This window comes from Panthera pardus, unplaced genomic scaffold, assembly GCF_024362965.1.
Source record: "Panthera pardus isolate Hobbes unplaced genomic scaffold, ASM2436296v1 HiC_scaffold_13, whole genome shotgun sequence".
Taxonomy (NCBI): Eukaryota; Metazoa; Chordata; class Mammalia; order Carnivora; family Felidae; genus Panthera; species Panthera pardus.
The window spans coordinates 76,338,265-76,355,930 of NW_026526688.1; the positions used below are offsets into that span (position 1 = coordinate 76,338,265).

Below are 17,666 nucleotides of genomic sequence, written 5' to 3' on the forward strand. Positions count from 1 at the left end.
TTGAGGAGCATGGGAAACTGTCGCAAATGAACATGAAACTTCGGCTATTGATAGGCTGTGAGTAATAAAGTCCCTTTTATTTCTGACTCAGGAGTCTCATATCTTTTGCCAGTATCCATGAAACTGTGGCAGACTAACTTTTTAAAAAGTTTATAAGTTGGGTAAAATGTCAAACACTGCACAGATCCTAACACTTTCTCCTCCCCAATTATTTTGAAGCAGATCTCAAATATCAAATATAAATATCTCAGCATATATTTCTAAAATGATTCTTTAAAAAGAAAACAAGGGCACCTGGGGGGCTCAGTCAGTTAAGCATCTTAACTGAAGCATCTTCATTTCGGCCCAGGTCATGGTCTCACAGCTTATGGCTGATTTGAAATGAGGTTTTATGTAATGCATCTTCAAAGGTGTCTTGAACGTGTTATGAAACACGTATAACCCGGCAGTGATACGGTGATGTGAAACACATATAAATGTGGCAGTCTGCATTGTGCTGCACCTTAGTGTGAAGTGATGAGTGTGCTGTGTGTGGTCTGTCACTACTCAACTCTGCCCCTGTAGTGCAAAAGGCAGCGACTGACAATACATAAAGCTGAATGAGTGTACTGTGTTCCAGTAAAACTTTGTGTATACTGAAATTTGAATTTCATGTAATTTTCACATGTGATGAAGCATTTTTTTATCCATACGAAAATGGAAAAGCCATTCTCACCTTGTAGGCCATCAAAAAACAGACATTGGGGTGCGCCTGGGTGGCTCAGTCGGTTAAGCGGCCGACTTCGGCCCAGGTCATGATCTCGCGGTCCGTGAGTTCGAGCCCCGCGTCGGGCTCTGTGCTGACAGCTCAGAGCCTGGAGCCTGTTTCAGATTCTGTGTCTCCCTCTCTGACCCTCCCCCGTTCATGCTTTGTCTCTCTCTGTCTCAAAAATAAATAAACGCTAAGAAAAAACAAAAAACAGACATTGGCCAGATTTAGCCCATGGGCAGTAATTAGCTGACAAAATCACCCAGAAATACATCCCAAGGAGTTTATCACATGAATAGTTAGGGACCATAACGGCTGCCAGGAAATCACAGGCAAGGAAGTCCCCGATAAAGGGCACCAAATCAAGGGAATAGAACAAATGCTAAAAACTTTAATTTATGAAAACTACCCCCAAATAGAATTGAAGTTATATATTCACAGAGTATACTGCATACCTGAGACTATTCAATCAGAACAACTACTACCAAGACACATTTTATAAACTTAATGGATTTAAAAAACTAAAATATTCTTTGGGCTTCTAGCCAAAACCAGAAAGTGACTTACAAGGGAAAGAAACTAGATTATCATCTGATTTTCCTTAGCAATCTTTATGCCAGAGGAAAATGTGGTAGTATATTTAAGATGCTCAAACAGTCAAGGATGTTATATTATCCACTTTGACTGTTTGGTTGTTTTTTGTTTGTTTTTTTATATTTTTAATGTTTTTATTTTTTAAAGAGAGAGAGACACAGAATCCAAAGGGTGTTATATCCCGTAAAAGTGACCTTCAGGTATAAAGCACCCTGACAAATTGTACTAAACATGCAAGAACTCAGAAAGTACTGCCATGAGAACTTAGGAACTGACCAGAGAACAAGTATCAAAGTAACTACACAGCTATCAACCTAAGGACTGGAAGTGGGTATCAATGACATAGTTGTAGCAGTGAGACTACATAAGGCCTAAGAGGGAGAATAGAAGTAATGGCCATGTGCTCAAACAATGTTAACAGCACAATCATAAAAATTCAGTGGGCCGTATGTCAAATTTTTTTTAAAACTTCTCAGTGATTATGCTGGTAGTGGTGAGACTACTGTGCATGCAATGTGGGATAAATAATGATGGCATATTCTATTGTACCATTGTGACACTGAGAATCTCCATGCCTTTTCTAGCTTTTAGAGGGCATTCACTTCCCTTGGCCCATGGTCCTCTTCATCAAAGCTAGTAATATTGGGCAGAATCTTCACATGGCATTATCCCAATCTCTTCTGCCTCATTTTTCCACATTTAAGAACCTGTGTGGGGCACCTGGGTGGCTCATTTGGCTAAGCGTCCTGACTTCAGCTCAGTCATGATCTCGTGGCTGTGAGTCGCTTAACCAGCTGAGCCACCCCAGTGCCCCTTCAGTAACCTGTTTTTGAAGACTGCTGTATCCCTGGTTTTAAGTTTTTGTTTTCCTATGAAAGACCAAAGTAAAATTGTTCCAATTAGAATCAAGTAGAGAAAAGCAAAGTGTGAATACTTAAAAGCTATGTATTAAATGTATAAGGTACTTATGGGGCACCTGGGTGGCTCAGTCGGTTGAGCATCTGACTTGATTTCAGCTCAGATAGTGATCCCAGGGTAGTGGGATCAAGCCCCAAGTCTCCACACTGAGCATGGAGCCTGCTTAGGATTCTCTCTCCCCCTCCCCCTGTCCTCCCCCACAATCTAAAATAGTAATAAAAAATATAAGATACTTAAATGGGAAACAGAATTATCCTTCACAGTTTTTTACTGGATGGATGTTATCCACCTTCAAGTTGGCCTAGAAGATAACTTGATTAAACCCACCATCAAACAGTCCAAACCATTTAAAATTCAATCACAAGGGTACCTGTGTGGCTCAGCTGGTTAAGCGTCCAACTTCGGCTCAGGTCATGATCTCACAGTTCATGAGTTCAAGCCCCACATTGGGCTCTATGCTGTTCACACAGAGCCAGCTTTGGATCCTCTGTCCCCCTCTCAAAAATCAACATTCTTAGAAAATTCAACCATACATTCTTTTTGGAACCATTTTCAAATGAACCCTTCTAAGAACTATGCCAAGCCCTATTCAGAGATGTAGCAGATTGGAGCTTGACTGTTGACTGCATCATTAAATGATGTCCAACAAGACAAAAAATACCACTTATCTCAATTCCTGGACCCTACCCTCAATATCCACTCTTTTGACCTAACTGTCCACCTTGGAAAGGAAGCCCCTGACATTTGATATCCAAATGTTTAATGTTTTTTACTGAAAACATTTGCTTCTTCACTATGGGATATTAATAGTATAACTCATTCCTTTATTCAACAAATATTGAACTTCTAGGCACTGGAGGTTTAGCAGTGAACAAGACACCCCCTCCCCCCAAAAAAAGCAGTCTTCCTGGAATATTCTAGTAGACACAAGTAAAAGACACAGTATACCTAATTCATCCAGGAATAGTGAGGACAGTCTAGCTAGAAGAGTTAGAGACATTGCAGTAAGAGGTCAGAGGCAAGATCACATGGGCCTTGAGTCATCTAAATTCCACAAGAGGGGGACCTCAGGAGACTAGGTAGTTAACAATCCAGGTAGTAATAATGGTGGCTTGATTAAAAGTGATCGTAATAGAGATGGTAAGAAATGGGGAGATTCTCTATTTTGAATAAACTGAATGATCAAGGATGACCAGAGGATTTTGGCCTTCAATATAGCAGTGTTTTGGTTACACTATGATCTGGAATACCATCTTTTTTTTTTTTTTTAATGTTTATTTTTGAGAGAGAGGGAGTGGGGGAAAGGCAGAAAGCAAGGCAGACAGAATCTGAAGCAGGCTCCAGGCTCTCAGCTGTCTGCACAGAGCCTGATGCTGGGCTTGAACTCACAAACCTCAAGGTCATGACCTGAGTTGAAGTCAAGCCTAAGTGAGCTGCCCAGGCGCCCCTGAAATAACCATTTTAGACATATCCAATGTGAAAGGTCTATTTTACATCCAAAGGTATCAAGGAAGCAGTTGATAGACAAAACCTGCAATTCAAAGAAAGGTGTAGGGTAGAAATAAACTGGAAGTCAGTTTGAGATACTGAATACTAGGGAGAGTATGGCTAAATGTCCAAGGACCAAGCCTTAGACCTCCTCTAAAGTCTGAGATGAACTAGTAAGAGTAGCCACTGACAGGAAATCTGAGGTAAGATTGTGGAAGAAAATCAACTGTCAAATGTCACTAAAAGCAAATAAAATGTGGGTCATGAATGGACGATTTGGACTTAAAGTCACTGGTAATCTTGACAGCAACAGCTTTTGGGGGTGTCCAATTGCATTATTCACAAGCAAAATTAGAGGGGGACACCTGGGTGGCTGTTGGTTAAGCACCCAGACTCTTGATTCCAGCACAGGTCATGATCTCTTGGTTCCTGGGATTGATCCCTGTGTCATGCCCTGCACTGAAAGCCTTGGGATTCTCTCCCTCTCCCCCCTCATACACGCACACTCTCACTTTTTAAAAAATAAAGTATTAGTTACAAAGAATGTGGTTAAACATCAAACTGCTTATCACCCCCCAAAAATATATATGGTTAAGTTCTTTGAGCTTTGCTATAAGGGGGGTTTGAGTAGGGGGTTATCTGGAAGGGCAAACTTCAGTATGTATGCTGATGGAAGGGATTGGTTAAACAAACATTGATAAACATGAAAACAGCTACAGCTATGAGCTTGATTAGACAAGAAGGCAAAAACCTGTTCATATATACATAGATGGTAGGGTGGAAGTAACGGGAATTTGTGAAGTTCTCTTCTCACCCAGTTTAAACGTTCTTTAGGATTTTAAGGTCTTGAGCTGATCAAGAATGAAAAAGTTGGGAGGTGAAAAGGACTAGAACAGAATGTGTAAATGACTAAATACTGGATAGTGACAGCATCAAATGCCCACTTATTCACAGGTGATCAATAACCAATTTCTCTAGTCAAATTCAACTTCATAGTAAAGGTGAACAGTGTGCCATTTTACTATTGGGAAATGAGCACTTGCAATAAAAAAAAAAAAAAACTAAATAAAATTAACAGGTTCTTCTCATTGCTCAGTGTAGCAGAGTGGTTCTCCAAATGTGGTCCCCAGCCATCACCCGAAAACTTGTTTAAAATACAAGTTTTCAGGGACACCTGGGTGGCTCAATTGGTAGAGTGCCCAAGTGGACTTTAGCTCGGGTCATGATCCCAGGGTCCTGGGATCAAGCAGCACCATCAGGCTCTGGGCTGAGCATGGTGCCTGCTTGGGATTCTCCCTCTGCCCCTCTCCCCTGCTTGCATGTATGCTCTAAAATAAAAAAAACATTTAAAAAAAGCAAGTTTTCAGGTCTCACCCTACAACTACTGAATAAGAAATTCTGGGGGCAGGGCCCTACCATATTTTAACAAGCCTTTTAGATGGTTCAAGAACCATTTAAAAACACAGGCCATATAGAAAAAAGATTTCATTAACCATCCATAGCACTACCATCCAGATCACTACAGCTTGAAATAGATGACTACCCTTTCACAGCTATTTAGTAACTAAGAGCAATAGATAAAACCCACTAACGGTTCAGAAGAGTTCACATCATTATCAGTTCAAAACATCTGATTCACCAAGTGTATATTACTCAAAAATAATGATCAGAAATTAAACATCACAAATAAGATTTTTTATTTGTCACCATTAAATGTCTGAATTTTAAACAGATTCTTGGACTGGTGGCTCATATCCATCAGCTCGCTCAACTTTAGCACCAGTCTCATCCCCAGTAGCTTTTCCAGAACTGCTACCTTCACCATGAAGCTCCATGAGCTTTCCCACTAAAAGAAAGAAAGAAAATGTTATAGCATACCACTGTCTTAAAACAATGGTCCTCAAAACTATATAACCACAATGGGGGGGGGGGGGGGAGGAAAAAAAAAGCCATCATCTGGCCTCAAAAAACAAGACACCAATATACTCTGTTCACACAATTTCTTTCTTTACGAATTTTCACTTACATTCAAACTTGGGCTTCTTCAGCATTTTTACTTTTCTAACGAAGACATCATGAAGTGGATAAATAGACTGACAAGCCTTCTCTATGTCTTTTCCGATGCTGTCTGGAATCCTGCAAAACAGTAATGACAGAAAAGAATAAACCTATACATTATTATACCCACCTCATTTAATCCACTTAAATCCTCTTGTAAGAGTCTATTATTGCCCCTTTACAGGTGGACGTTAAATGATCCAAATTATACAGCTATTTAAATGCAAAGTTAGTATTTGAGCCTTCTGCTTTTTCTGTTCCACCCTCTTAGCCAACTGCATGGGAACATCAGAAAAATGTTTTAACAGTTTTATCAGTGAACATCATCTGGGACCGAAACATTTTGTCATCATCTATTCCCATACATCATTGACTGCAAAGTTTTGTCTATTCAGTTTATTTTCTAATTAAGGCAACGGCATTTCTTTTGCTTCAAGTCTCACCATCTGCCATGAGACTGCTTGATCCATAAGGATGAAGAAACCAAATCACATTTTCTTAGCACTTACATTTCATTTCAAGGGATTTAGCTAGACAGTTTCACAGACAGGATTAAAACACAGGTTTGACTCCACCTAGTCTCATATGCTTTCCTTCATCTGAGGGATAACCAGAGATTCAGGGTTATGTTATATAATGAAAAGAAACACTTACAATTTATTGACAACTTCTTTCAAGTCATTTGTCTGCACCTCTCGGGTCATGATTTCCATCATCTTTTTCCGAATTTGGCGGACCTGTTGGTGCTGAGCATAAGAGGTCTTCCGAATCTGATTGTTGCGTTTTTTAGTAAAACCGACACAAAAGAGACGAAGCAAATACCCATCGGTAGTTTTGACATCAACGTGAGCTTCAATCATGGTCTAGAGAAAAAAAGATATTGTACCAAGTTCAATTTAAAGCCCTCAATTTCTAATATAAAAAAAACTAGAGGATCAAGTACTTATTTTATAATATGAAGTATAACATAAACTACATGCCTAATTTACAGAATTAACTTCCCTGAAGTAAACTTACCAACAGTTACTCCAAATGTTACTATCCTTCGTATCTAATTAAATACCAAGTCCTCTCAACTCTCCTTCTCATCCCCATGTAACACTTCTATCCCCATCTCAACAGCACCCAGCACTCCCATACCTTTTATGTATGCATGCCAGCCTTTTAACAGCCTACCCTTCCCACCCATCAGCCCTTCCCACCCAGTGGAACAACCCTGCAAGATGAGAAAATAGGTTCGAAGACACTCTACAATATGGACATCTACACTTACTCCTCCTTTTTAAAAAAATGTGTTTGAATAGGTTAAATATTGCTATTAACACTAAATGTATTTTTAAATGTCCTTCCTGTCCCAAACTAGAGCCATGCTGAGGATTAGATAATTCAATTTCACAACTAAAATGTAATTAAAAATCTGTTAACTATTCATATCACTCCACAAAGTTAAAAAACGAAAACTACCTTAGGTAGCAACAAAAACTGAATTACCTCCTTGCAATGTGTAAATTCGTTTAATAATACACTTCTAGCAAAAATACCTTAAAATATCTCCACAAATTCAACCATAAAATCTTCGGGGAATGTCAGAAATAAATCTAACAGTATAATCAGTATGTATCATTTGGGACCAAAACATTTTGTCATCATTCATTCCCATAAACAAAATATCCCAAAACTGAATGGTTAGCCAGACACATCTGAACCGACGTAGTTATTTCCAGTAATAACAATACTGACCAGATGGTTTGTGTCAAGCTCTTTGCTTAAGCATGTTTACATGGCTTTTATTTCACCTTAACTCCAAGAAGTGATACTCTTACCTGCATTTTAGATAAAGAAATCAAGGTTTGGCAAAGCTTTAAGTTGCTTGCCAAAGAGAACACAGCTGGGAAATGGAGCAAAGACTCCAACCTCACACCAGAGGCTCTGCCACTCTTATCATGCTACATCACAAGAGAAACAAATGCACCAATGAACCTTTTCACTATAAAATTCACTAGATTTTGAGTTTCAAAGATACGCCAAAGACAGACAAAATTGAAAACCTGCACCTAGACATACCCCAACCAACAATCCACGCAGCAGAAAAACTCTGATAACCCAGTATTAAACCTTGAGAATAAATCTTGAACTCCATTTAAACAAATAAGATGATGGCTTGCTCACAGCTTTGCTCAAATTCAGGAGTGCCACTTCCAGAGTCAGAACTCAGTAAAGACAAGAAAACATCAAGAATTTAAAATGAAACTTACTTCAATTTCATGGTCATAATAACATCACATCCTTGGCCACGCATACCACAGCACCAAGCACTCTGAGGAATTTGTTCTCACCTGCCATTTTTTGACCATGGAGCACATTTTGTCCCGGGTAAGATCCATGCCATGGAAATTAGTCAGGCAGTTTTTGCCCTGAACATCTTCAGTAATTAGCTTGAATTTCCTAAATGCAACTTCATCATTCTGCAAATCAGCCAGGCTTACTTCAAACACACGACCCTTAAGGCCATCAGATGCGATTTCTATAAAACAAAAATTGTCATATCATTAACGTTAGGAACCACATAAAGTCAAGCCAACGAAGAAATGTTCATGCATAAAATTGAACTGAGAAATCAGAAAATTTATGGTACATTACAAAAACCCTAACTTTTGTTAACCAAATCCATTTGAACACCAATGACCTGACTACGCTCATTAGAAGCTCAAACTACCCAGGCACGTTTTCTTAATGATGCTAAAAGCACCACCTTTCTTCTACAAGTATCGCACCAAACACAAGCACCACAGTGGCCAAAGCTGCAACCAAGAACTGACATTTCCTTAAGTTCTCCCACCACAGGACCACCAGCAGACCTTAAGAAAAATACAAAACAAGCATAAAATACTCACTGGTTCCTTGAGTTCTCGTGACTAGTGTTTTTCCAATATTTCTTATATTAAACATTGCTGGTGCTTTTACATCATACCAATCTTTCTTTGAAAATGGATCAACCCTGTAATTTAAAAAACATTTACATTAAGTCTTACCGTAAATCACGTTAATTCTTACTTATTTTTTATTTTTAAACCGATTCCTCATTCTAAGCATTGTAAAAGGCTAATAACTAGCACGTATAGGCAACCGGAGTATGTAAGACTCTAGTTCTCAGTGAGGTGAGGGGCGCACATACAAGCCTATCTCTTCCTCACGATGTCTGCTTCATTGTACACACACCGGACACCTTGAAAAAGCTATGCCATAAACGTACACACTCCCCACCATCGGTTTTTCCACTACATAAGCAGCACTGCTTCAGAATAACATGCAGGTCTCTTGAACCCCTGCCTTTAAATAACATGCACGTCTCCTAAACTTCACTGGTGCATGAAAACTCCTACTGGTAACTCAGAATCTTCAGGGACTCACGCGAGCTCTTAGGAACTCCAAGGTCCCACCTGCCCCAAAGACATTAAGGGACGCGCGGTCCTGGGCAAATGACTTCCTCAACTCATATAAGTAGCATCGCTTTCCCGTGGAATTTACAAAGCCAGGGAGCACGCAATACCGAACACGCCAGTCCCGAGTAGCGACGCCAATTTGGCTCACAAGGAGTACGCACAAGACCACCAAGACTAAAGGAAAGGAACCTGCCCGCGGCGACACAGAAAACCCAGATCCACCAGGCCACCGTTCGAAGGTTCCCAACCAGGCACGGCGCGCAATCCAACTGGCATCATCGCCATCCGGCAGACGCCGCCATCCAGAACCCGCCCGCCGACACCAGAAGAACGCCAAAAAGCTGGGGGCCAAAACAGAAGCCACTTACACTTTCTTCTTGGCTCCCTTTTTGCCGCCTTTCGTAAGGCGCTTGTTCTTGCCTACCGCCATGGCGCTGCTCAGGGAGCCAAAAGGGCGGAAGTGTAACTCGCGCGAGAACTTAGGCGTACGGGGCTAGGCGTGCCATCTACGTGACCTTCGATATTGCGTTTTTCCGGCCCCTAGAGTATCGCGACAACAGAAAGAGGAACTCCTCAGATTGCAGCTGCGACAGCGCCCTCTAGTGTGTGGAGACTGCACAGCACGAGCGGCGTGCACTGCCCTCTCGGTTCTGCGCTGGGGAGGCGCGGGCGCTGGCGGCCTGAGGTGCACCGTGGGGGTTGCCGGTGGTTTCCGTGGCTCTGGAGCCCGGAAGTAAGTGGAAGGAAACAGCCTCTCCATATTGTTAAAAGCGAACTTACCAGTTCACCTGGTTTTTTTGGAGGGTATGGGACTTGGAATCAGACAGCAGATCCAGTTTCAAATGCTAGTTTCAATATTTAGCCTGGTGACTTGTCTACCTTCAGTTTCCTCGTATTTAAAAGGACATAGTAATGTAGTCTGCCTCACAAGATTGTAAGTAGGATTAAATAAGTATAACTTTGGAGCTATGATAGGAAAAGATAGGATTCAGTAAGCAGAACGGAAGAGGAAGAGGCTAAGGCTTGACGGTCCCCGGGTGGGGAAAAAGACATTTTAAAACATTTCCAGCAATGTACGACCTGGAGCAAACTCCCTCAGGAGTAAAGCTCCTCTTGGAGAATGTAGCAGACACCACCCACTCCCCCTCAGGTACCCCTCAGGAATTTGACAAAAGACCTGACTAAAACTGCGTAGTAGACCTTAAAACCAAGGTGTGGCCATAGACCACCCCTCGCTTAATGGAAAAGAACCAATCAGAAAGGAATGACTAGGTATTCGGATTTATCAGGCCAATAAGGGTAGCGAACCTGAGAAGAGACGAGGGGTAAGGAAAGGGGGCCAGGATCAAAACCCTATAGAACAAAGGCCCTTGCCTGTAGTCACGGGCATTCGCTTTGAAATGCCCGTCTTAAAGTTGCCTGCTGCTCATTTTATTTTGTGTCCACCTCTTCGAGGCGATGAGACCATGAATCCTAGGTATTGAGGTTAAAAATCCTGGGGCGCCTGGGTGGCTCAGTCGGTTGAGCGACCGACTTCAGCTCAGGTCACGATCTCAGGGTTCGTGAGTTCGAACCCTGTGTCAGGCTCTGGGCTGACGGCTCAGAGCCTGGAGCCTGCTTCCATTCTGTGTCTCCCTCTCTCTCTGCCCCTCCCCCATTCATGCTCTGTCTCTCTCTGTCTCAAAAATAAATAAACAAGTAAACATTAAAAAAAAAAAATTGGGGGCGCCTGGGTGGCTTGGTCGGTTGAGTGTCCGACTTCGGCTCAGGTCATGATCTCACGGTCCGTGAGTTTGAGCCCCGTGTTGGGCTCTGTGCTGACAGCTCAGAGCCTGGAGCCTGTTTCAGATTCTGTGTCTCCCTCTCTCTGTGACCCTCCCCCGTTCATGCTCTGTCTCTCTCTGTCTCAAAAATAAATAAAAACGTTTAAAAAAAAAATTAAAAAAAAAAAATCCTGCAACGTAGGTGCTAGTAATGTTACGCATGTTGATATGGGGTGCTGGTTGGTGGGGAATGTCATTGGCGAACATCAAGTTACACACTTGTATACTTTTCTATAGGTTTATTATACATAGATAGGAGGTTACTGTGATTGTTTCCCTGAGGAAGTATGGTTCCTAGTGTCCCCAGATATTTTAAGTTTTCAAGAAAAGCTGGAAATTGACAAAATTTTCCATTTTTGCAACTGATGCAAAAAACAAAACACAACACCTTTTTTTTTTTTTTTTTTTTTTTTTTTTTTTTAATTGTAGGGGTTTAGCAAAATACATCCTGGTTAGATGTGGCCCGAAAGCTTCAAGTGTGCAGCCCCCTGGAAGCCTGGCCCATACAAGCTTGGTACTCAGCCAGAGGTATGTTGACATCTCTTAACATCCCCTCTGACAAAAACTGCTGTGACCTTGGGGTACCTGGATGGCTCAGTCTGTTGAGCATCAGACTCTTGATATCTGCTCAGGTCATGATCTCACAGTCATGGGATGGAACCCCTCATCCATGCTTGGGATTCTCTCTCTCCCTCTTTCTCTGCCCCTCCACTGCTTGCACTCTCTCTCAAAATAAATAAATACTCATTTTTAAAAAATTCTCTCCCTCTGCCCCTTCTCTACTTTCTCTCTAAAAAATAGAAGTAAAAAGAATTTATAAAGTTCCCTAGACTAAACAGCTTTCTCCTCCATTCATTCTTTTTCCCTCAGCAGCAAGCAAATACTTGTGCCTTTGCAAAACAGCTCAGCTTCACTTCTTTCAGTAAGAGATTGAATTCCCAAACAAACAGGCTTTCCTTCAGCCCTGCTCCCAGAAGACGTAGCACTACCTAACTTCTCAGAATTCTGGATTAAATGTGCTCCTTTTTCACTGTAAGCAGGGCGCACACAGTGCAGTTACTTGTGCACGGTTACTTCTGTTTACTTGTGCCCCCTTCTCCTAGCACATCCTAGGCCCTCAGAATATTTGTTGGATACTCAAATAAGGGGTTGATGACATCAGTGGTGTTCCCAGTCTTTTGGACTCTGTGGATCAATCCAGATTCTCAAAATAATTTTGGAACCAGAACTGCAATTTTAAATTTTCACCAAGCTGTTAAAGACAAAAGACAACTGCCATTTACTGTCAGCATCACTTCATTTTAAATTATTTTGACCTGCAAAATAAAAATAAGATACCCTCTAAAAAGTCAGTTCTTTTGGGGCGCCTGGGTGGCTTGGTTGGTTAAGCATCCGACTTCGGTTCAGGTCATGATCTCACGGTCCGTGAGTTCGAGCCCCGCGTCGGGCTCTGTGCTGACAGCTCAGAGCCTGGAGCCTGTTTCGGATTCTGTGTCTCCCTCTCTCTCTGCCCCTCCCTGTTCATTCTCTGTCTCTCTCTGTCTCAAAAATAAATAAATGTTAAAAAAAAAAAAAAAAAGTCAGTTCTTTTAAATCAGTCAACTTTATGAAAACATGCTTAGAACTTATTTTTCTTGTCTCACTGCAGACTAGTGAAAACTAGTGACCAGTGAAAATCAATGAGTCCTTTTAAATATACTATTAAGTCTAATAAACTCTCTTTATTAATTCTATACTTTCTAGTAAATTTGACTAAGTTTACTTCATAGTTGGCAGTTCACTAGTTTAAAACCTTCCCGGTGGAAAATGTTAGAGACCTGCAGGCTACCTACTCCAGAATAAAAACCAAACTTGTCTTCTTCCTGGTCTGATTCCTCTTTCTGCCCAAGGGTAAAAAGCCACAGGGGAGGTGTTAATGAAGTCAGTTGCATCTAGTTTCTTCTAGTAACACCAGCACCTAAGGGATTTGTCAGAGGTACGTATTTGAATCCTCAACTATGCTTTGTAATAAAAGCTTTTTTAAAAAAAAGCGATGTTCCTTGACATTGTTACATTAAATGGTACAATTATCGGTTTTAATTTAATTATGTTGAATAAAAGACAGCACAGGACGTGTGAAATCAGGTTATTGGGTCTAAACCATCTGAGAATTTCAAAATTCAGATAAAATGGAACAGAAAGATGTCAGAAGACATCAAATCTAGTAAAGTGTCAAGTTGTTTCATTAATTTTCTTCTCATCTGTGACTGAACTATTAAATTGATCTAATGATTTTTAAATTTTGATTACTGTCTTTTATTTCTAAAAGGTTAATTTAGTTCTTTTTCAATTTACGTCACTTTGTAGCTTCTTATTCTTTGCAGGCATCTTCAACGTAGGTTTAAATCCAGTAAGTGTAAGTGTTTTACAGTCACCATATGATAATCCAGTATCAGTCTGTTTCTATTGTCTTTTTCTGCTGGCTCTCTGCGTAGAGTGTAGTTCCCTTGAGTTTCTAGTTGTCTTTGTGTACTGGTCATTGCGTTTGAAAACTAGTATTTGTGGGAATAATTTGAGGCCTGTGATGAAGATACCCTCTTTCAGAAAGGATATGCATATCCTTCTGCCGGAGTCCTCCAGGCATTTAAACCAGCTTTTTTGACTTAAGGCTTCCTGGGCAACCCAGGAGGTAAAAACCCAGCTATAATTCCTTGTAGATGTCCTACTAGATTCAGCTCTTAATGGTTTAGCTCTTTGAGGTCACAGTATGTTGAGGGGAGAATCTCCTATTAGACTTCACACATTCTGTGGATCCTGGGATTGGATTTATGTCTCTGTTACCCAGGGTGGCTGTCCAAGTAAATGTTTCAGTTTCCTGGAACTGAGAAATATGTTTAGCTTGTTATTTGTTTATCTTGTTTATTTCTCTCCCCCCACCCCTCCTGTTTGAACAAGTAATTCGCTATTAAAAAGAATAGCATTTTAATAGAGTTTTGGTTTGCGAGCTTGGGGAATAGTGGGTTATTTATTTAAAATGGTTAGAAATTTCTTCCATAGATGAAGAAATTTGAGGAAATCTTTCTTTGTTATCCTAAATTTTAAAAGTCTCCATTCTGTTCATCTTGATAAAATAAATGCAAATTTGTTTCTTTTTACTGATGACATTATCTTAAATGCTTAAATATTACTAAATCCTAACCAGATTGCAGTGAAACTGGTGCTCTCTCGTTCATACTTGTTGGTATTTTACAATTATAAGCCATTTGAAAAGTCATTTGTCAATGTGATTCAAAAGCCCTCAGTGTCCTGGAAACATATCATAAGGAAATAATTCAAAACTGGGAAAAACCTATATGTGTAAAGATTTTATTCAGAGTCTTAATCATAAAATTAGATGATTAGAAATAGCCTAAATGCTTTAAAATAAGAAAATAGTTATGTAAATTATGATACATCCATTTGCTATATTGTTATGCAGCCATTATAAATCATAAGTATGAACATCGTTTAGACAAGTGGAAAATGCTTATGATCAAGTGGCAATGCAGGATACAAAATTTATATACATCTTGACTATAACTATGTAAAAGGCAAAAGGCAGTAAAAAAAAAAGACATCAAATACAAAAAAACTTACCAACTTAAAATTTCCCAGGTTATTTGGTGAGCCCATCTATATCAGACTCAGGAAATCAACATAGTTGTACTAAAGTGGCACTACTTTTTTCTTCTGTGTTTGTCAAGTTTCCTATGACATTAAGTATAAAGTGAATAATTTAAAAATAGGTATAAAAATAACATGTTGATGGGGCACCTGTCTGACTCAGTCAGTAGAGTATACAACATTTAATCTCAGGGTCATGAGTTCAAGCCCCACATTGGGTATGGAGCCTATTTTTAAAAAATTAAAAAATAGTAACATTGGTGATGGTTGCACAACTATGAATTTACTGAAAAAAATTTAATTGTATATCTTAAACGGGGAATTTTATAGTATGAGAGTTGTATCTGAAAAAGCTGCTGTTAAAAAATTAAAAATATAATTTCTAAAGTGAATATTATTTTTTTAAAGGTTTTATTTTTAAGTGATCTCTATACCAAACATGGGGCTTGAACTCTCAATCCCAAGATCTAGAGTCACATGCTCTACTGATTGAGCCAGTCAGGTGCCCCTAAAGTGAACATTATTTATGAAATATCCCAGTGTTTGCTTTTTTTGAAGTTTTTAATTTGCCAATCCTGTAGTCTTATAGTTTTTGTTTTCTTTTCTTTTTTTGAGAAAATTATAAAACTTTATTGAGAGGTATTTGAAAAGGCAAAATAAATAGAGCTATATCATGTCCATGAATTAGAAGACTCAACCTTGTAATTACTCTATAAATTCAATACAAATCCAATAAAAATTCCAACATTTTTGTTTTGTTTTAGAACTTATCAATCTAATTCTAAAAGTTGTACAGAAGAGCAAATGGCTAAGAATAGCAAAGGTATTCCTAAGTAAGAAAAATTTGGTGATTTTTTTGGAGCTGGAGGTAGGATTTGCCCTGAGATATCAAGGCCATTTTCTAGGGGTGCCTGGGTGGCTCAGTCGGTTAGGTGTCTGACCTCAGCTCAGGTCATGATCTCACAGTTCATGAATTCAAGCCCTTGGAATTCTCTCTCTCTTCCTCTCTCTCTGCCCCTCCCTCACTTGCACTTTCTCTCTCTCAAAATAAACAAATAAACTTAAAAAAAAAAAAAAGAGAGACCATTTTCTAAAGTTATACAGGATGGTATAGTATTGCCCCAAGGTTAGACAAATTGGCCAGTGAGTCAGAATAGAAACCATCAACAGATACACACACACACACACACACACACACACACACACACACACACACACAGACTTCATTTATGAAAGATCTGGTGTCAGAGATAAGTGGGGAAATAATTAACTACCCAGCAAATGGTGCTGGGATAACCACCACTTATCCATATGGGGAAAGTATTATATTAAACTTCTATCTCATATTTTTCACAAAAATCAGGGAAGACTAAAGACAAATGTGAAAAGCAAAACTATAAAATGTTTACAATTCAGTAAAGAATATCTCTATGACTTTGGGTAGGAAATGAACTCCCTACCACCAACCTAATTTATATTCAGCTTTATAAGATACTTTTCAAAACCTGTTACTTCCAGAAGGACATGGTTGACAAGCCATAACATCTGACACCTTTCAAACTCTGCTCCCCCAAAAGTCAACAGTCTTCTGTTGCTGTTTTGAACAGGCACGGTTCTCAGAATTGGTGGATATTTTCCATGAGGCATGTAATAAGATCTTTTCACAGGTCAACTCTGACATGAAGGAAACGTACTAAAAACTCCAAGATTATCAATGGGATGATCTGCAAACTACAAACAGGAATCTTGGGTCTTTTGAGCAACACCATCTTGATGTTTTCACCCAAAAGCCTGAGTACCTGACACAGGATTTTACGGGTTCCAAAGCCATATCATAACTACTTCAGGAAGTCAAGCATATGTGCTGATGGCATCAGGAAAGAAGACATGAAGTTTTGCTTCCCTATGCTGTAAGGCTTCTAAGCCAAAGACGTGTGAATGTCAGAAAATCTTCCCCCGGGAACCAAGAATAATCTTAAAAAAAAAAACAAAAAACAAAAAAAAAAAAAACGAGGATAGAAGATCCCCCATTTCAATCTGGCTTCTGAGACATTGTATTAGTGGTATTTACACCTTTCACAAAAGACAACAACAATGTGTCTTGTATGCTAACAACATCAGTTTGAAAGAAAAAACCAAATTCTACGTTTTCATAAAACCTGACTGAAGAAAAATAGTATTTGAAACAGTAGCACAGAGCACTAGAAGCACAGAGCTATCAAAAACGTACACTTCACTTGGTATTCCCAGTGTGTTCTGCTTTCTGTGACTGGACTGTGGAAGCATCTAGGTTCTTTGCAGCATTGCTCCCATCCTTGCCACCATCTGCTTTCCCCTTTCTCCCTTTGGGCAACTTCTCTCCTTTCTTTACAGCAGACTTTTTAGCCCTGGGTTCTGGTTTTGGAGGAGCAGGGTTAGCAGACAACTGTGCCGATCTACTCTGTGGCTCATCCTTCACCTTCACCTTGTCACCTTTAGGATCTCCTTTTGCCTTTCTCTTGGTCCTGGTGGCAGCAGTAGTTGGCAGGTGGCTTTGTCAGTCCAGGGAGAGGGGTGGTGGTTGTCTTCCTCATGCTGCTCCTAGAAAGATTTCTTTAAGAGGGGTGCCTGGGTGGCTCGGTTGGCTGAGAGTCCAACGCTTGATCTCAGCTCAGGTCTTGATTTCAGGGTTGTGAGTTCAAGCCCTGTGCTGGGCTTCACACTGGGTGTGAAACCTACTTAAAAAAAAAAAAAGACTTAAAAAAAAAAAAAGGAAACTTATCAGGAGACCACCGGCTGACTCTCCAGAGACCCAAGTACCACACCCTTTGAGAGGTGTGGGCTCCCAGCTGCTTTCCACCTCACAGGTGCCTTCAGCTGGGGCAGGGCTGGCATGGGCTATAGTCTTATAATTAAATATCATTCTCTCTTTGATCCTCCCAGCTCTCTCCCCACTGCAACCAACACAGCTGT

The 17,666-nt window shown here is 40.1% G+C and overlaps 2 protein-coding genes and 2 non-coding genes across 4 annotated transcripts; all 4 read right to left on the reverse strand.

The window, feature by feature from the left end:
* Window positions 1-5,421: 5,421 nt before the first annotated feature.
* On the reverse strand, window positions 5,422-9,751 carry RPS3A (ribosomal protein S3A). Its single transcript, XM_019441288.2, has 6 exons — window positions 9,618-9,751; window positions 8,701-8,804; window positions 8,143-8,330; window positions 6,461-6,669; window positions 5,775-5,884; window positions 5,422-5,594 (listed from the first exon to the last, which is right to left on the reverse strand). The coding sequence occupies exons 1-6, from the start codon at window positions 9,677-9,679 to the stop codon at window positions 5,473-5,475; spliced, it is 795 nt and encodes a 264-aa protein (XP_019296833.1). The 5' UTR covers window positions 9,680-9,751; the 3' UTR covers window positions 5,422-5,472.
* LOC128776817 (small nucleolar RNA SNORD73) lies at window positions 6,091-6,164 on the reverse strand. Its single transcript, XR_008421977.1, has one exon. It is a non-coding gene; the product is annotated as a small nucleolar RNA SNORD73 (small nucleolar RNA).
* Window positions 7,389-7,461, reverse strand: LOC128776816 (small nucleolar RNA SNORD73). Its single transcript, XR_008421976.1, has one exon. It is a non-coding gene; the product is annotated as a small nucleolar RNA SNORD73 (small nucleolar RNA).
* Window positions 9,752-16,947: 7,196 nt separating the features above from the next.
* Window positions 16,948-17,247, reverse strand: LOC109262181 (high mobility group nucleosome-binding domain-containing protein 4-like; the record flags this gene model as incomplete). Its single annotated transcript, XM_019440579.2, has 1 exon — window positions 16,948-17,247. A coding segment is annotated over one exon (300 nt), but the record flags the coding sequence as incomplete, so codon positions are not given.
* Window positions 17,248-17,666: the final 419 nt, after the last annotated feature.